This window comes from Notamacropus eugenii, chromosome 4 (genome assembly GCF_028372415.1).
Source record: "Notamacropus eugenii isolate mMacEug1 chromosome 4, mMacEug1.pri_v2, whole genome shotgun sequence".
Classification (NCBI taxonomy): domain Eukaryota; kingdom Metazoa; phylum Chordata; class Mammalia; order Diprotodontia; family Macropodidae; genus Notamacropus; species Notamacropus eugenii.
This window is the reverse complement of record NC_092875.1, coordinates 6,321,061-6,342,388: the sequence shown is the minus strand read 5'-3', so window position 1 is coordinate 6,342,388 and position 21,328 is coordinate 6,321,061. Positions and strand designations below refer to the sequence as shown.

The 21,328-nt window shown below is 36.4% G+C and overlaps 1 protein-coding gene across 1 annotated transcript in view; it reads right to left on the bottom strand.

Annotated features, from left to right (window-relative positions):
• LOC140502135 (vomeronasal type-2 receptor 26-like) overlaps positions 1-21,328 on the bottom strand; it is a 56,642-nt gene that overhangs the window by 22,632 nt on the left and 12,682 nt on the right. The window contains 2 exon segments of the mRNA XM_072606485.1: positions 4,504-4,731; positions 9,564-10,367. Of these exon segments, the coding sequence (XP_072462586.1) occupies positions 4,504-4,731; positions 9,564-10,367 (1,032 nt within the window).

Genomic DNA, 21,328 nt, shown 5'->3' with positions numbered 1-21,328 from the left:
AGTGAAAACCAAAAGAGAGATTACTAAAATTGAAATGAAGGAAGCTATTGTTTCAAAAAAATAAAACTGAGTGCTGGTTTTATGGAAAAAAAACACAACAAAGTAGACACATCTTTGCTTAATTTGACTACAAAAAAAATGAAAAGAAAACCAAATTACCAGTATTAAAAATTGAAAAGGGTGAATTCGCCACCAATGAAGAGGAAATTAAAACAGTAATAAGGAACTGTTTCACCCAACTGTATTTAGTGAAAAGGATGAATATATATATATATACATATATATATACATACATACATACATACATACATGAATTTCCCAGATTAACAGAAGAGGAAGTAAAATACTTAGTAATTCCAACTCTGAAGAACTGAACAAGCCATCAATGAACTACCTAGGGAAAAAAAAATCTCCAGGTCTCGATGAATTTAAAAACAAATTCTATCAAACACTTAGAGAACAATTGCCATACCATATGGACTATTTGGGAAAATAGGCAAAGAAGAAGTTCTACCAAATTGGTTTTATGATAGAAATATAACACTGATACCTAAACTTGGAAGAGTCAAAACAGAGAAAGAAAACTATAGATCAATTTCCCTAACGAATATAGATGCAAAAATTGTAAATAAAATATTAACAAAAGGATTGCAGAACATTATCACAAGAATAATAGACTATGATCAGTTAAGGTTTATACCAGGAATGCAGGACTGGTTTAATATTGGAGAAACTATCAGTATAATTTTTCATATCAACAATAAAACTAACAGAAACAATATAATTATCTCAAAAGAATCTCAAAAAAAAAAGCTTTTGAAAAAATACAATACCCATTTCTGTGAAAAACACTACAGAGCACAGAAATCAATTCGACCTTTCTCAAAATGATAAGTAACATCTATTTAAAACCATCAGCAATCATTCTTTGTAATGGGGATAAGCTAGAAGTATTTCCAATAAGATCGGAGGTGAAACAAGAATATCCATGATCATGAATGTTATTCAGTATAGTATCAGAAAAATTAGGTTTAGCAATAAGAGAAGAAAAAGAAATTGAAGGAATCAGAATAGACAAAGAAGAAACTAAGCTGTCTCTCTTTGCAAATATCATGATGATTTACTTAGAAAATCCTAGAGAAAAAAGTAAAAAATTACTTGAAATAAGTAATAACTTTATAAAAGTTGCAGGATATAAAATAAACTGAAATAAATCATAAGCATTTTAGCAAAGCTTGATACCAACAGAGAGAAAGAGGAATTCCATTTAAAGTTACTATAGACATTATAAAATATTTGGAAATTTACCTACCAAAACAAATCCAGGAACCATATGAATATTATTACAGAACATTTTTCATACAAATAAAGCCATCTCTAAATAATTGACAAAACGTCAGTTGCTCATGGGTAGGCTGAGCTAATATAATAAAAATCGCAATTCTCTCCAAATTAATTTACTTATTCAGTGTCATACCACTCAAACTATCAAAAATTATATTATAGAGTTAGGACAAATATATAAAAATTCTTCTGGAAGAAGAAGAAACCCAAAGCATCAAAGGAATTAATGAAAAGAAATGCTAGGGAAGGTGGCCTAGCCATATCAGCCTTACATTATTTGGTACTAGCTAAGAAATAGGGTGCTGAACCAGTAGAATAGGTTAGTTAAACAAGACATAGTAGTTAATTATGATACTGATCTACTGTTTTATAAATCCAATAACTCCAACTTCTGGGATAAGAACTCAGTATTTGACAAAAACTGCTTGGAAAATTGGAACACGGTATGGCAGAAACTGGACATACACCAACATTTTAAACTGTATATCAAAATAAAGTTTAAATGGGTATATGCTTTAGATATAAATTCTGATACTACAAGCAAATTAGGAGAGCAAGGAATCATTTACCTGTTAGATTTATGGTAAATGGAAGAATCTATGACCAAACAAGTAATGGAGATCATTATGAAATGCAAACTGGATGTTTTTGATTACACTAAATTGAAAAGTTTTTGTACAAACTAAGCCAGTGCAAAGAAGATTAGGAGAGATGTGGAAATCTGGGAAATAATTTTTACAATCAATGTCTCTGATAAAGGCCTCATTTCTAAACTGCATAGAGAAATGAGCCAAATTTATAAGAATGCTAAACATTCCTTTATTGACAGTCAAAGGATATGAACAGGGAATTTTCAGAGGAAGGATTAAAACTATCTATAGTCATATGCAAAAAAATGCTCTAAATCGCTATCGATTAGAGAGATGCAAATCAAAACAACTCTGAGGTACCACATCACACCTATCAGACTGGCTAACATGACAAAACAGGAAAATTATAAATGTTGGAGAGATGTGGGAAAATTGTAAGATTAATTTTTTGTAGGTAATCTGATCCAAACATTCGGGAAAGCAGTTTGGAACTATGCCCAAATGAAAGTGTGCATACCCTTTGACCCACCAATGCCACTTCTAGGGCTATATCCCAAAGAAATCATGAAAGTGTGAAAAGGACACCCAGGTACAAAAATATTTTTAGCAACTCACTTTCTGGTGGCCAAGAACTGGAAATGGAACCCTAAATGCCCATCAATTGGGGAATGGCTAAACAAGTTATGGTATATGAATGTAATGTAATATTATTGTGCTTAAAATAATAAGCAGGCAGACTTCAGAAAAACCTGGAAAGACTAATATGAACTGATACTGAGTGAAATGAGTAGAACCAGGAGAATACTGTACACTCCAACAGCCATGTCATGCAATGACTAATTTTAATAGACTTCACTCTTCTTTGCAGTGAAAGCACCTAAAACAACCCCAAAAGACTCATGTTGGAAAATGCCGTCCACATGTAGAGACAGAAATACTGAGACTGAATGCAGACAAAATCATGCTATTTAGTTTCTTTTTTGGTTCTGTTTTCTTTTTTTTCTTTCTCATGATTCCTCCCATTTGTTCTCATTCTTCTACACAACTAGATTACTATGAAAATATCCTTTAAAATTCTATATGTAGAGCCTATTTTGGTTTGCAAACCTTGTTGCGGAGGGAAGAGGGTAAGGATTCAGAGAAAATTTAAAACTTATGGAAGACAATGTTGAAAACTAAAAATAAATTTCTTTAAAAATATCCACTGGATGGTTTTGAGTCATAAGTATGTGTCATATAGAACAGATTTAATAAGGTAAGAATTATACCTGTGGTTAGAAGAGCAAAGGTGTCTCTTTAAGTGTTTCTGTCTTCAAACTCCATCATCCCCACACTATCACAACCTTACATGTGAAATCTAAGTCAAGGGGGATTTGAGGATGAGGCAACAGAACTTCTGGAACCCTCAATGCTATCTGATTAACTGAATTGGTCATTCACAAAAATCACAAAAAGATAAGACAATGCACAGAGTACTGGATTTGTAAAGGATCTTGGGAAAGACTTGAACTTTGATGTGTTGCTTATATCATTTGTAAAATGAATAGGTAAACGACCCAAGACCCTTGAAATTCCATCTTGATATAACTATTATGTTGATAATGTCTCTGTATTTTGGAAGCAATTTCTTGAGAGGTTGCTGTGCCTTCTCATTCAGAAGTCTGTTTACAGAAGAAAGGAGAAAAGAGAAAGCTCTCTGTTAATTAGGAAAAGACATTGGTTTCAGAGGCAAAAGAACTGGTTCAAATGGGACCTTGGAGTGGTGAAAGGAAGGTAGCAAAGTAACTATGAGAAGTTCCAGGTGAGTATACCTTATTCAAAAGAAATAGAACAAATAGAAGAGTTGGCAGTGAGGATAGCACTGAATCTATTAAGAAACTATATATTACTATCAAAACCAAGATGGTAGAATACCAGAAACCAGTAAAGCATTGAAGTACATTTTAGCTCCTCAAACAAATATAGAAATACATCAGAACAAATTCTGATGGAGGAATTGAATAAAAAGTCACTTGTTCAGTCCAGTTTGACATGGCCTATTAGACACTGGGATCAATAGACACTAGCAAAAGGTTATGGCCAAGATAATACCACATGAGACTGACGTCATGGAAAGAGGAGGTTCTGAAATCATACCAAGGCACCTTTGTGAGAACAGGTCTTCTAGTACCATTGTCCCTCATATCCAGTTTGGGGAAACAGATGCAGGCTGAACTGAAAGGGGATTTGTGCCTGCGGGTGACATTCTGGGTAAGGGTTTATCTCAGGCTCTAGATAGAGTACTAGGAGAGGAGTAGTTTCAACAAACAGCAACATTTTGATTCATATTCTGAGTAGAGAGCAGAGTCACAGTTCCAGTTTCTATCCCAGTGTCATCTCTGCAAAGGAATAACCAGGGCAAGAATCTCATATGTGTGTGCATGTGTGTATATACACATATATACACACATGTATACTCTTATATGTATGTTTGTATATATACACCAACAAACATTATATGTCTGTGTATATAAATGTATGTATTTATGTTTGTGTGTCTATATATCTATATCTATAAATGGTCTCTGACCTTTGAATCCCCAAATCCCCACAGTATGGCATCCTCACAAATTGTGAGATCTTGACCAAGTGGAGCTTTAGGTACAAACTGCCCCACTTTTACCAGGCCATCAGTGTCATTAGAAAAGAGCAAATAGTTCATAATGGCATATTGAGCCTCAGGGCTTCTATTTTCATCCACAAACACCTGGTCACCAGCACTGTTCTTAAATTGGGTGTTCTTCAGGGAGGAGTGCAGCTGAAAGGGAAGAGAAATCTTCATCACTGGGTGGTGCCTAAGGGAAGGGCTCCCTCATATGAGAGATACTGGGGTAATTTGTCATCTAAAGGAGTTTTGTAGTCTTACTTGGAGGTGGGGCAAAATCTAGCTTTCTACTATGACACCTAGAATTGAACCTCTGGAACCTAGAGTGTTGCTTACCCTTGAGTCCTCACTATCTCTCACCCCCATTTTCTAGTATATTGCCAAGGCCTGTAGATATCACCTTTGCCATATCTCTCAAATATGCCTACTTCCTCTCCTGATACTTCCATAACCTAATGACTCATACCTGGAGTATTTAAATACCTGTATCACACTGGTAGGTCTATTTCTCACAAGTTTCTCCTTATTCTAGTCAATCTTCTATTCCTCCACCAAAGAAATTATTCTAAAGTGCAGGTCTAAACACACTCATAGTAGCTTCCATGCTCAATAAACTCTAGTACTTGTCTGTTTCCTCCATGTTAAAATGCAAAATATTCTCTGTGGCATTAAAAACAATTTCTGCATTACTCCTCCCCGCCCCCGCCCCGGTTTCCACTCTCTTTATATTTTATGCCAACCCTCCCCATCTGCCTTTTTAAATTACTTAATTTGTTTTCAGGTTTCAACATTCACTTCCATAAGTTTTAATTTTTCTCCCCCTCTCTGCCCACGGTGGCATCTAATCTTATATGGATTCTACGTATACATTCCTATTAAACACATTTTCACATTAGTCATGTTGCATAGAAGAATTAAAATGAATGGGAGAAAACATGAGAAAAACAAAACCAAAACATAACAAAAAAGAAAATAGCCTATGTCATTCTGCATTCTGACTCGATAGTTCTTTTTCTGGCTGTGGATGGCATTTTTCATCATGAATCCTTCTGGGCTAAGTTTATCAGACACAGTCTTCACACACTGTGTCTCTTACTGTGTATAATGTTCTGGTTCTGCTCATTTCATTCAGCATCAGTTCATATAAATCTTTCCAGGTTTTTCTGAAGTCCTGTTTGTCATTTCTTCTAGCACAATAGTATTTCCTTATATTCACATACCACAACTTGTTCAGTCATTCCCCAATTGATGGACATCCCCTCGATTTCCAGTTTTTTGACCACCACACAAAGAGCTGCTGTAAATATTTTTGTCCCATAAATTCCCATAAATTCCCATAAATTAGTGTGCGACTTTTACCATTTTTATAACCTCTTTTGGATACAGTCCTAGAAGTGGTATTGTTGGGTCAAAGGGTATGAACATATTTATGCCCTTTTGGGCATAGGTCCAAATTGTTCTCCAGAATGGTTGAATCACAACAGAGCTCCACCAACATGAATTGGTGATCCAACTCTACCATATCTTCAACATTTATCATCTTACTGTTCTGTCCTGTTAGCCAATCTTATAGGTGTGATGTGGTACCTCAGAGTTGATTTGATTTGCATCTCTCTAATCAATACTGACTTAGAGCATCTTTCATATGCCTATAGATAGTTTTAATTTTTTCCTCTGAAAACTGTACATATCCTTTCACCATTTATCAACTGGGGAATGACTTGTTTTCTTGTAAATTTTACTCAGTTCTCTATGTACTTTAGATATGAGGACTATGTCACAGACACTAATTATAAAGATTCTTTGCCAGTCTTCTGCTTCCCTCCAAATCTTGGTCTCATTGGCTTGTTTGTACAAAGAACTTTTCAATTAAATGTAATCAAAATTATCCATTTTGAATTTCAGAATGTTCTCTATCACTTGTTTGGTCATAAATACCTCCATTCTCCATAAATCTGGCAAATACATTATCCCTTGCTCCCCTAATTTGTTTGTAGTATCAACCAACTGCCTTGTAAACATTTTACCCTGCATGTCCAGTAGACATTTTTAAAACAACATCCGCAACAAACTCATTAACTTTCACCTAAGTTCTCCCACCTCCTACCTTTCCTATTATTTTAAATGGCAACACCATCCTCCCAACATCTTTGTCTCACAACCTAGGAGTTATCCTCATTTTCTCTTGCTCTGCCCCATATCCAATATGTTTCCAGGAACTGTTGATTTTCACCATTTAATCAACGTCCCTTCTTCTTTTCAATAACATTGATATTAACAAGGATGAAATCTGAGATAAGTGAGGTTTAACGTTCAACTTCCAAGCATATTAACTTATTAAGAAATGCATATCAGTTGATAACAAATCAAGACTAAACCTTGTCAGCTTAGAACTGGACCCTAAATAGAGGGGAAGACAGATTTTGTTTGCATTAAAACAATTAACAGAATATAAACTAGGATACAAGATTAAGTAATCTCAGAAGAAAGATTATGAGTTTTCCTGTTCAATAGGGGGCAGGGGGAGAATGAGTTTCAGTCAAGTAGTGAACAGGAAAGTGGGTTTAGACGTTTTTCCTCTCCTAGAATTCAGATATGCTGGTTAATTGCATCCACCTGCATTTTATGGCATTTATTTTCCCATAAATTATATGCAATAAAAAAAAATAAGATGGAGCACACTACACATAGTAGAGCAAAATTGAGTCAGTGTTAATTGCACTGGTTCTCTTGATTCTCACACACAACCAATTCCATTGTGAAACCAGTTTTTACTCTATTTCTTCACCATCACCCTATGGTAAGCGCTTATCAGATCCCATCTGGACTATTACAGTAGTCTCATAGTGTGTCTGCCTGCATCATTTCTCTTCATTCTAATCCTCCCCTCCCTTAAGCAACTCAAGCAATTTTGCGAAGTGCCAATCTGAACATGTCATCCCCTCTACTCAGTATAGTCCAATGCCTTCTTATTGCCTTGATTATCAGATAGAAAATTCTTTGTTTGGTATTTTTGAATACCAAAGCTTCTTCCAACCTGCCACATCTTCCTATTACTTTTTCTCTCCACCGCATACTCTTTGATCCAATGATCCTGGCCTTCTTGCTGTACCTCTAACAACAAACTCCATCTTCTCTGGACCCCATACCTGGAATGCTCTCTCCCTTCTTCTCCACCTACTAGATTCCCTGGCTTTCTTTAAGCTGCAACTAAAACACTAACTTCTACAGGAAGCTTTTCCCAATCCCTCTTAATTCCAGGACCTTACTTCTGCTCTTTCCTATTTCCCCTCATTTATCATGTATATAGCTTATTTCTTCATATTTGTTTTCTTTTTTCTCCCCCACTAGATTGTGGGCTTTTTTGTGTAGGGACTTTTGCTTCTTTTTGTATCCTCTGCATTTAGCGAAGCTCACCACATATTTTCTTGTTATTGTTCAGTCATTGTCACATCTGACTCTATGTGTACATAGTGATTGCTTAAAAATCCTTATCAACTGATTGACTGATAGTCTCCATGCCTTTCTCTTCCTTTATTTTGGAAGATAGAGCAAGTGTAAGACTTTAGATATATTTCCGGCTTTTTGGAAGGCTGCTGGATATTGAATTTCAGACTTTTTTTAGCTGTGATAGTGCTAAAACTAATTGGTTGTCTGAGCTAATTCTGTCAAAAATGTGGTGAGACCATAAGAGCAGAGGGACATCAGACCATTTAATGCCATGCAGCCCAGGTGAGAGAAAACAGAGTAGGTTAAAGCTTCTTTGATCAACAATATTGGCATCACCTCTGAGTTGTCATGTCCACCCATGACTGCATCAATACTTTCAAGAGTAATATGAACAGTTAAAAAAAAAAAAGAATCTGGTTTTGTTTCTATAAGAATAGAGCACTAGTTTTATAGCCTTTCCCACAGAGACTGAGGCTACTGTTAACATATGCTAAAAGGAAATAGATTCATAGAATCAGTTTATCTACCATATGGAAAAAAATGAATTGTGAAGGTGAGAGAGACTGTGAAAGGCATGAAAAAACTAAGATAACATTTCTGAGAGACTGTCGTGAGAATATCAATAGAATATTTTGAGTGAGTTGAGTTTACATCACACTGTGAAGATACCCTGAGGAGAATTTTTGACAGATTTTGATATCTGGAGAAAGTTGGCTGATGGGGGTAATTGTTTTCATAATTGTGAAACAATCACCAGCTGCTATTCATAGCTAGAGGTGGTTTTATCCAGAATATTTAACATCACAGATATGTTATCAAAATATTTCCTTCTATAATATGTTACATTCTTAATAATTTACCTGCTCAATAGAATTAATGTGTGTTTAATGTTGTGATTTCAGAGACTGATGAAAGACAACATTAAAAGCTTATAGGAAAATAAATGATACCAGTTCATTTATAAACTGGGTATAGGTTCAGAATGAACTGATTAATGACAAATGTAACCACTAAAATTTGTGAGGAAATATCCTAACATGCTTTCTTTAGAATTCAGAATGAGAGTTAATAGGGAAATTACTATCTCCTAGAGAGGTTATACAGGCTGCTCATTGGCTTGCTTGTCAATTAGCCCTGGATATTTTATTTCCCACTTAGAACTATGTAAGCTAGTGATGAATTCTACAAATTGTAGCTAACACTAAGTGGAGTGACATGCTTTTGGAGATAAAAGGTTGCCATACACTAGGTGTTTTAGAACAATGACTGCCAAGTTTTTTTTTAAAGTGGTTCCAAGCATCACTATTAAATGATAGCTGAGGTCTGTCCCAACTCAAAGACTCTGTAAAAGGAATGACAATTATGAATTTCACATAGAGAATGGCAAATATTAGGAATGAACAGTACAATATTTAAGGAACACATCACAGTATTTGAAAGTTTGAAGGGGCTTGATTATCTCTCTTGTTTGACACATTCTCAGAATATATCCTCACTACACTGTGTCTAAGATGTGGCCACCCACTCACTGTTACCTGCCAAGGATGAGATAATAAATTGTCTTCATCTCCCACTGAAATTTTCTGTGATTTTTTCATAACCATTTCATGTAAAGTCCAAGCCACAGCATAGACAGTATTGTAGATGGTGTAACTCAAGCCAGACATGGTCATATCGAAAGAGAACAGAGGCAAAGTCTCCAAGGAAGCATTTGGGGAACATATCTCATGCTCTAGATTTTCTGGCTGATGTGGGCAGCTAAAAGCTGAGACCCAGAATCCCCTCAGTAAAATGTCATCTGGGTATTTAGAAGGTGTAACTCTCTTAAGAAAAGCCTTGAATCCAGGAATTTCACTTGTCAAATATGAAAACGTGAGAGCCCCATGAAATGCATAACCTTCAACAAAGAGCTGTCTCATGGTTATGTCCCAGTGAGATGTGGCAATCCACACCTTCTCTATTGTGAACAAAGGCGCTTGTGAATATCTTAGAATCATTAGTGAATCCGTGTCACCATGGATGACAATCACCTTGGTTGATGATGTTAGGATTCTAGGCATGAAATTCTCATGGGATTCCATGTGTCTTCTCTCACTAACAGGGACCTTCTCTGTGAAGGACGTGCATACACCATTCTTTTCCATTTCCCTTCTTATTTTCCAGAGGAATTCCTCACTTCTCATATCATCTGAAACAATAAGTCCTATCCAGTTCCATTTAAAATATACCATTAAGCGGACAACACCTTGGTGAAGAGAAGAGTCTTTGGGGGCCATCTGATAGAGGGAAGGAAACTGGACCTTGTCACTAAGAATGGTATCAAATGGACCATAGCTCATCTGCACGAGAAAAAACAAAAAAACAGTCTGAGTCATGGTAATAGTGAGTGAGGAGCAGCTATGTGGCACAATGGATACAATACAGGACTTGGAGTGGGGAAAATTCATAGTTCCAAGTTCAAATATGGGATCAGCAACCTCCTAGCTATATGACCCTTCATAAGCCAACTTTACCCTGTTTGCTTAGGTTTCTTTATCTGTAAACTGAGTTTGAGAAGGAAATGACAGATTATTACATTATCTTTGGCAAGAAAACCCCAAGTAGAATCATGAAGAGTCAGACATGACTGAAAACAAGTGAACAGAAATGGTGATAGCATTCAAGCAGCATGCAAATTCTCTGCAGGACATGTTTGTTGACAGCAAAAAAAAATTATGTAGATTTCAGTACACAGTTTTTTATACATGATATTTTTATCTCTGAAAGTCTATTTCTCCCTCTCTCTGAGCACTCAGATAGACAATGGTTTACACTATTGATTAGAGAAATGCAAATTTAAATAACTCTGAGATAACACATCACAAATATGAGATTGGCTAACATGACAAAACAAGAGAATGATCAATGTTGTTCTAGGTCTATATACCAATAATATCATAAAAATGGGAAAAGGACCCACATGTACAAAAGTACTTATAGCAGGTTTCTTTGTGGTGACCAAGAAATGTAAACTGAGGGAATGTCCATCACCTGGAGAGTGGCTGAACAAGTTGTGGTATGTGAATGTTATGGATTACTATTGTTCCATAAAAAATCATGAGTGGACAGACTTCAGAAAAAGCTGGAAAGATTTATATGAACTTGTGCTGAGTGATGTCAAGTTAATTAGATCTTCTCCACCCATAAATAGGCCTCAAGTACCTTTTGTTAATTTCTTTGGAGACACTGGGTCAGAGGATCCTGTGCTCCAGCTGGGAAAAGTATGTAAATACTCTGAATTCAGGGTTTTTGGGGGGGCCTTACTCGTTGGAAGTGTTTACTTGGCCAGACAAGACTCTGGACAGCTAAGGAGTCCCCTGGCTTTGAAAACACAGATATTGGTGCTTTTCTCTCTGGTAATTATGTGTGTATAGACAGACAGTTAAATCTGTCTGTTGATTTGTGATATAGGTATTGCTAATGGTGAGACAGCTGGAAGACCTGTCTATTGATCTTCCTTTCTCTGTTTGTATTTTCTCTGAAGTTCAAGGTGCTGACTTTTTCCCCAAGCTAAGGGAATGATAAGTGTGCTTGATTAAAGTGATTGCTGACCCCTCAGAAGTTGTTTTCCTTTTAGAAATGCAGATCTAAGAAACTGTACAGCAGGCCCTCCTGTGTTTACTAGAGTCTTTGTTGATCCAAGTGAGGGTAGTGGAACCTGGAGAACATTGTTCACAGTTACAGCCACATTGTGTTTCATGTGAATACATATGCAGAAACTATATCAGATTGCATGCTGTCTTGGAGGGGGGAAGGGAAAAGGGGAAGGAGAAGAAGAAAATTTGGAACTCAAAAGTTTGCAGAATAGAATGTTTTAAAATAAAATTTAATTAATTTAAAAAACAGGACTAAAAAACAAGAATAGGGAAAGAACTTAGTGGAATATAAAACACTACACATAGTTGATAAAGGCATTCCAACTGTCAGTATTCATCAAGTGCTTACCCTATGTTTCAGGAATTTTCCTAAGTGTGAAGATCTCAATGCAAAAACCAACACATTCCTTTCTTCTAAAAGTTTACATTTACATTGGAGAAGAGAAAATATATAATGGAATATTGCCCTGAAATGAATGATTCTGTCTATGAAGACAATGAGATGGTGAGTAGAGACCTGGAGTAATTTATTATGATATACTTTACATGAATAGTCATATAGATTTGACTACTGTATTCTAAGGTAGAGTGGAAAACAAGAAAGCAGAGGAGAGATGAATCCAAGAATTAATAGTATCTGAGAAATACATGTAGGATCTGTTTTAGGCTGGATATGGATATGTATTACCTATGAAAATCCATAATTTTTTATTTCTGCTTAAAGGTGGAGGATTCAGGAAAGAGGATTAGGAAAATATTCCTGAAGAACAGTATAATTATCCTGGATGATTGTGTTATAGTGTTTGTAATTCATAAAAAATCTCATTTTTATTCAGAAAAACTGCTACCTTAATCTGCCTGCCGCCATTCAGTGATGAAATAGTTGACCTTTGTATTTTTTTTAAAAATCAAAATATAAGTTTTTATGTTTCTTTTTAAAGGTAAGAACAGAAGATGACAGAGTAGAAGCACAAGACCTGCTCGAGTTCTCCTCCCAAAGCCCTTAAAATATCTGTAAAATGACTCTAAACAAATTCTAGAGCATCAAAAGTCAGAAAACGACAGGGTGACACAAATTTCCAGCCCAAGACAGCCTGGAAGGTCAAAAGGAAAGGTCTATCACACCAGGTTCAGAGTGGAGCCCAGCACGGGCCACTTGGGCACAGACAGGACTGCAGCAGGCTTCAGGGCATGGAATGATAGGAAGCTGCTGCAGCTTTCAAGTTTCTCAGCACATAAACACCAAAGACAACTTCAAAGCTCAGTGAGAAAGTTCTTTTACCTGGGTGCGAGGGGAGCGAGGCATGGCCCCAGTCCTAGTCCAACGGTGGCTGCATCCACTGATATATCAGCAGGTGCTTCTGGAAATCTCAGTCTACAGACCCTGAGGAAATCAAGTGGCTGATTTGGGTCTCAGTCCTGAGTGGTGGTTGTGGGGTGAGGAGGAGAGCGAGTGTGGCAGAGTTGCTGATGGCTGTGGAGAGGGAATCCTACACACAGATCCAAGGCAGAAAAAAGTGCTTGTGGTTGCTCATAGACCAGAGTGAAGGCCAGGAGAGGAGTAAATGCCTCTCCCTTGATCATGCTACTTTGAAGGAACTAAGAATTTCCACATCTCTAGAGATATCTCAGAGAACAGCTGCACAAAACCTTTGAAACCTGGGATAGTATACTATCCACTTGACAAAGTACTCAAAAGTCAAGGAATTGACTGGGAAAATGCCCTAAAAGGATAAAAAATAACATTATAGAAGGTTATTTTGTTGGTGAAGAGGTATTTCCTTCCATCCTTTCAAATGAGGAAGAGCACAGCATACAGCTAGAAGAAGAAGAAAGCATACAACTGGAGGAAGATAGAAAGGCTAAAGCTCCTACATCCAAAACCTCCAAAAAATATGGAATGGTCTCAGTCAATGGAAGAGCTATAAAAGGACTTTGCAAGTCAAGTAAGAGAGGTGGAGGAAACGTTGAGAAGAGAAATAAGAATGATGTAAGAAAATCATGAAAAACGAGTCAACAATTTAGTAAAGGAGATGCAAAAAAAGATGCTGAAGAAAATAACAAAAAATAGTCTAACACAAAGGACAAATGAGGTTCAAAAAACTAATGAGAAGAAGAATGCATTAACAAGCAGCATTGGCCAAATGAAAATGGAGGTCCAAAATCTCAGTGGAGAAATTTTTTTTTTAAATTATAATGTAGTATGTGGAAGCTAATGACTTTATGAGGAAACAAGAAATTGTAAGACAAAACCAAATGAATGAAAAAATAGAAGACAATGTGAAATATTTTATTGGAAAAACAATTGACCTGGAAAACAGATCCAGGAGAGATAATTTAAAAATTATTGGTCTATCTGAAAACCATGATCAAATAAAAGAGCCTAGACATCATCTTCCAAGAAATTATCAAGGAAAACTGCCCTGATATTCTAGAACCAGAGGGTAAAATTCAAATGGAAAGAATTCACCAATCGTCTCCTGAAAGAGATCCCAAAGGGAAAACTCCTAGGAATACCATAGCCAAATTCCAGAGTTTCCAGGTCAAAGAGAAAATATTACAAGTACTCTGAAAGAAACAACACAAGTATTGTGGAAATACAATCAGGATAAGACAGGACTTAGCAGCTTCTACACTAAGGGACTGAAAGGCTTGGAATATGATAATCCAGAGGTCAAAGGAGATAAGATTAAAACCAAGAATCACCTACTCAATAAAACTGTCTATAATACTTCAGGGTAAAATGAAATTTCAATTAAGTAGAGGACTTTCCCCTCACAAAGGAGAGGAAGAGGGAGGAGACGAAAGGGAATAAGTCAGACTTACTCCCATGGGATTTGGCTTAATGAGGTAATAGCACACTCAACTGGATTTGGAAGTCTATTTTACCCTTCAGGAAGGCAAGTGAAAGGGGGATAGGAGAGAGAAGACAATAGAAAGGACAGGAAATTGGGGAAAGGGATAATCAGAAGCAAACATTATTGTTGGAGGACAGGTCAAGGGAGACAATAGAATAAACAGAGGGCAGGATAAGACAGAGGGAATGTAGTTCGTCTTTCACAACATAACTACTATGAAAGTATCTTGCTTGACTACACATTTGGCCTATACTGAATTGCTTCTTTCCTCAGTGAGAGTGGGTAGGGAGGGAAGGGAGATAATATGGAACTAAAAGCTTTAATAATGAATATTAAAAATTGTTTTGCATGCAACTGGGAAATAAGATGGACAGGCAATGAGGTATATAAATCTATTTTGCCATACAGGAAAATAGAGGGGAGGGGTATGGAAGAAGGAGGGAGTAATAGAAAGGAGGGCAGACTGGAGGAAAGGATGGATGGGGTGCATGCTGTCCTGGGGTGGGGGGTGGGGAGAACTGGGGAGAAAATTTTGAATTCAAATTCTTGTGGAAGTGAATGTTGAAAACTGAAAACAAATTTCATGTTAAAAAAAAATAAAGATCAAAACAATACTGTAGACTGTCAATTCCATTTGTCATCCTATGTGTTAGTGGTAAACTCCAATCTTTATCTCATTTGCATACTTGAGGAGAATACCATCTCTTCCTTCATCAGAGGCATGAATGACAATGTTAAATGGCAGAGAGTCAAGAAGAGATTCCTCAGGTGTTCCATTGTTTACTTACTGTGACATTGATTTTGCACCATTAAAAACTACATACTAAATTCAACCAGTTAATTAGCCAACCATTATTACTCTAAAGACTACATGTGTATTTCTATTTTTTATGTAATACATCACCTAATTGTTGCCTTAAGAATAAGATCATACAGCTTAATAAGTATTTTTGATAAACTTGAGGGGTTTTTTTCCATAGCATGTCCTCTTTTGAAAATAAGTAGAATATTTTTTCTATTTATTCTGATATGAAGATTATCAAATGTTTGTTACTGGCAATTAATACCACTCACACTAACCTCTGCGAATCCTCCTTACATATTATTATTTTCACACTTTTCACACTTTTCACTTTTGTGTTCCATTGATTTGAATATTAGTTCCTTCTGTAAAAAACTATATTTTTATTTGAAAGGAAAAATAACATACAATATATCCTTAAAACTAATCAATAAAAAAATGCATAAAATTTATTCTTGATTACATTCAAAATTTATGTGGATTATCTTTGAGGCAAAAGCATAGACTACAGCATGACAATTTTAGATAGATAGATAGATAGATAGATAGATAGATAGATAGATAGATAGATAGATAGATAGATAGATAGACAGATAGATAGATAGATAGATAGATAGACAGACAGACAGATATACTCTATCTTAATTAAAACACAAAGGGATAAGTTCATTGGCCCCAAAACATGAATTTGGTATTTATTATGTAATATACACTACAGTAATATGCATTACATGATGTCTTTCATTTAGAATTGTAGCAATATTGTCCAAAAATTAAAGAAGTCTATTTCTGGCTTGATCTATTTTTGATGAAACTATGTAGGCCAGGACAACTTAGGAAGACGACAAAAAATTTTGTTTCAGTCCAATCTAGATGGTCTAAGGTCAATCAGTCTCTCTCCCTGAAAGTTGGAAATGAAGACCCTATGCCAGACAAAAGACAGCAACAAATTTTAGTGCTCCAAAGCCAATGAAGTCCTTGTGGGCAAATGAATCAGTATCATTGAGTTCTGGCACTCTCAACCCACGGATGGTAAAGGGGTTGGACACCTGATCAGAAAGAAAAAAGATCACAGGGTACAATTTGCTGGTACTAGGTGCAGGACTCTTGCTTTGCCCAAACAGGGATCTGAGTCAGAGACCTGAGTCACAATTGCAGGGCGAGAAGGAGCATTATCACACTAGAACATGCAGCCACAAGAGAGTAGGGATACTGATTGCAGGTCCAGAAGAAAAAGAATGGTGTCACACACACACGAGCATAGGCCTAAAACATACAACCTTAGAAGAACCAAAAATTTATGGGTCAACAGAATAAGCTGTGAAAACAGAAGCCCAAAAATTCCTGGTGCTTGTGCCAGTGCCCCTTCCATACCAGGAAGAGAATACAGCTTTAACACAAAATTAACTCCAGGAATATACTAGAAAAAATAAGCATAAACAGAGAAGCTGACCATAGGTAGTTACTGTGGTGACAGGGCAGATCAAAACCCATTTCAAAGGAGGACAATAAGGTGAAAATGACTAAATGTGAAGCCTCAAGTGTTTGTTGTTTAATGCTCATTGAATCCAGTCTGGAGGAGGGGTGCTCTTATCTCCTTCTCTTCCATCTGTTCCATATTTCTATGATTCCTTTTGCACCATTTTACTCCCCTGAAGCCTTATATTCACTGTGGATAAGCTAGAAGTTTTCCAAATTAGATAAAAGTAAAGCAAAAAATAGCCATTGTCACCACTATTCTTCAATATTTTTATAGAATGTTTGATTGAACAATAAGACAAGAAAAAGAAATTGAAGGAATGAGAAGATGACTAATACACAAGATGACTAATATGGAAACATGTTCAGCATAATTGAACACCTATAACCTATATCATATTGCTTAACTTGTCAGGGAGGAAGAAGGGAAGAGAGTGAATTGGGAACTCAACAATTTAAATAAATGAATGCTAAAAATTTTTTTTACAAAATTTGGAGAAAAAGTAAAATATTATTTTTAAAAGACATGCAACATACACAAATACTGTGATTGTGATGTTTTTAATGCTTTCTCATGAATCCTTATTCAGAGGAGATATGTGTATGTGCACTAAATATTAACACATCTAGCTAAGAAGTGTAGGATTGACTGTACAGGCAATAAACCTGAAATTCACTTTAATGGTCACATGTTACCAAGTAAGGTGTGCTCTTAAAGGATTATAGATGGTTTTAAGGGTTGCCAATACCATATACTCCTTTTTGTGTATTAATGCTTTTCCCACTTAATCAGGAGGGATACTGTTCTCTCTCTCCTCTCTTGTCCCTTTCAGATTTCCATGGTTCTTTTTTGTACCTTTTTCCTAACCCTCGTTTTTTTTTTTTTGTTTATGGCTCAGCCCTGGCCTTTTCTATCTAATCCTCAGTCAGTTACCAAATAAGAATTAATAAATGCCTCCTATTTTTCAAGTTCTTTGCTAACCATTGTTGATTCAAAGAAAGGGGGGAAAAGCAGTCTGTACTATCAAGGAGGTCAGAGTCAAATGGAAAGGAACTGACTATACACCAAGTCCTCAGCATAGAGAAGTATTGACTCATAATTAGGGACCCCCTTGTCCACTAGGGAAGACAAGGAAGGAGGGAAGACTATTGATGGGGAATGGGGCACAGAGATAGTGGAAGGGGAAAGGAAGGTATTCAAAGATAAAGAAGACATGAGAGTTCACGCACCCTTATGGCATCCAACATAAAACAGGCAGCCCTACAGAGCTGTCAGTGTTACAAATTCTAAAGTGCTTAGCACATTGCCTGGTATTTAAGAGATGCTTAATAAATGCTTATTACATTCCTTCCCCACTCCCTAATCCTATTGGGATCTTGGAGAGAGTCATATAAGAAAAATAAGCATTCTGTGAGTCCCTGAAGAAATGGTCTAGGGACAGCAATCACTCACTAGTAAAGAAGGTCACAGAGCATGAATTTTTCCAAAAGGAAGTGTTTTTCCAAGAAGGTGGCTGTTGCAGAGGTGGAATTGAACGCTTCCTTATAACTAGCGTATATTATTGCAATTATTACAAAAAACTATTAAATAAATTGGTCTCAGATTTCAGTCCCTTTGTTTCCTGATATGGAAAACATACCTAGTTTATTGAATATAATGTAAGGAGACTTGCAAGTTTGTAAGAGAAGTGAAATGAAAATTGGAAGCTTCAAGAAAATAATGAAATTGATTCTCTTCAAACAATTTTAAAATAATACATCAAATTAAATTTCAGAATGACAGAGAAAAAATAGAGTGAGACATTCTTTCAGCCCAACTCAACCTAAAAAGTCTGAAATAGAGGTCTATGGTATAGGGTTAAAGCTGACCTGGAGCTTACATGGATGCAACATTAATGGAGTCATACATCGGTGCCAACAGCAGTAGCACCAGGTATAGAGCCCTCAAGCCAGAGAATGTAAAGGAATAGAAAAACTGGTCTGAAGGAGATTACATGGAACCTCTGTGCTAGCACTGGAGATGGAACCAGACACAGGTTGCCAGTTCCATTACTTAACACCTGCTTCTGCGTCACATATCAAAGCTAGAGGAAAGTGAATGCTTTTCGTCCTGATGGAGTAGGGTCCCTGAAAAGTAGAACTGCTTGTGATACAGAGGGAGTAGGAGACCTGAAGCGTAGGATCTCTTGCTTCAGGAAGTGATCAGAGGCCCAGTGATTACATTTTTTGCCTAGTAACACTGTCTTGGAACCACCAAAAACTTTCAAATGCCTAGAACTACCTCTGAAAGTAGCAATGGGAAAAGTCTGAAGGTTGAGATAGCATTCATACCTCACACACACACAGGGAACAAAGGCAAGATGTAACATTTCAATAGAAATCAATCGAAAGACTGGAATAATTAGCAAACAAGAAAAACAAATAAGGATCTGACCATAAGAATCTACTATGGTTATATGGAAAAACAAGGCTTAATCTCAGAAAAAGATAATGAAGCCAAAACAGCTACAAACAAGGTTTCAAAGAAAAATTGCTTGTGGACAAGATAAAAGTTCAACATGAATTCCCTGAAGACTTAAAATTTATTTTCAAAATCAAAAAAAGATGATAAAAGACATAATAAGCAAAGAGATGGGAGCAAAGAAAGAAAATTACATGAAAAAGGTAATATCTAGGTACAAGAGGCATTAAAGTATGCAATAAAATAACAGATTAAAAAAAACAGGATTGTCTAAATGTGAAAAAAAGTTAGAAAAAAAGCCAAAGAAAATAATTCCCTATACAAATTAAAATTGACAACTGTAAGCTAATGACTTTAGGAGACATCAGGCAATAATAAAATGGGGAGCAGAGCCAAGAAGTAAAAACATGAACTTTCCTGAGCTTTCCCAAAAGCCCTCCTATACCTGGAAAAAAATGATTCTACACAAACTCTAGAGGTATAGAACACACAAAATGGCAGGATGAAACAGATCCCTAGTCCAAGACATCCGGGAAAGTTGACATGAAGGGTCTTTCACACCGTGCAGAGTGAAGTGAAATGTGGCATGTTCCACACTGGCACAGACAGCCAGAGCAGACCTCGGGAGACTGAATTATTGCCAGGTGTGCAAATTTCTGGACTTCTCAACCTAGAATTACCAGGAAAATCAGTTGGAATATACTGTAGAACCTGGGTGAAGGAGGAGTGCATGGTCTGTTGTCTGGTCCAAGCCCTAGGGCAGTGGTGGTGGTGGTGGTGGTGGTGGCCAGCAGTGGTAGCAGCAGTGACAGTGGCAGAGTCTGGGGCTGCTTCTAGAACTCTGGGCCCACAGATGGTGAGGGACCCAGCAGCTGATATAAAATCCTTGGAGACTGGAACAGTACTCCACCCCTACCCTACACCAACTCCAAGCAGAACTCCACCTTGACAAAGAGTTAGAAGTCTAGTTTTGGCTTGGAAGATGAGTAAACATAACAAAGGAACTCAGGCTATAGAATGTTACTTTGGTGACAAGGAAGATCAAGACATACAACCAGAACAGGACAGCAGTGTCAAATCTCCTACATCAAAAGTCTCCAAGAGGTATGTGAATTTATCTCAGGCCATGGAAGAGCACAAAAAGAATTTTGAAAATCAGGTAAGAGAAGTAGAGGAAAAAATTGGGAAGGAAAACGAGAGTAATGCAATAAAATTGTGAAAAATGAGCCAACTGCTTGCTAAAGGATATGCCCCCAAAATAATGAAGAAAATAGCATCTTGAAAAACAGACTAACACAGATGTCAAAATAAGTCCACAAAGTCAATGAAGAGAAGAATGTCCTAAAGAGCAGAACTGCCAAATGGAAAAGGTCAAAAGCTCACTGAAGAAGATAATTCCTTCATCATTAGAATGGAGGAAATGGAAGCTAATGACTTTACAAGAAATCAAAAAATTCTAAAACAGAACCAAAAGAATGAGAAAATAGAAGATAATATGAAATATCTCATTGAAAAAACACTGACCTGGAAAATACATCCAGGAGAGATAATTTAAAAGTATTTGGAATACCAGAAAGTCATGACTGAAAGAAAAACATTATCTTTCAAGAAATTATCAAGGAAAACTGCCCTGATATTCCACAATCAGAGAATAGAAATGGAAAGGATCTAATCACATCTGGAAAGAGATCCCAAATGGAAAACTCCTAGGAATATTATAGCCAAATTCCAGAGTTCCCAAGTCAAGCAGCCAGAATTAAACAATTCTAGTATTGTAGAAATACAATCAGAATAGCATAAGATCTAACAGCTTCTACATTAAGGGATCAAAGGGCTTGGAAAATAATATTCTGGGGGTGAGAGGAGCTTGGATTAAAACCAAGAATCACCTAACCAGCAAAGTTGAATATAATTCTTCAGGGGAAAAAATAGAAAGAGCTGAATAGAAAATTTGATTTTCAAATACAAGAATCAAGAAAAATATAAAAAAGGAAAACAGGAAAGCAAAATCATAAGACACTTATTAAAGATGAACTGTTTACATTCTTACATGGAAAGATGATAT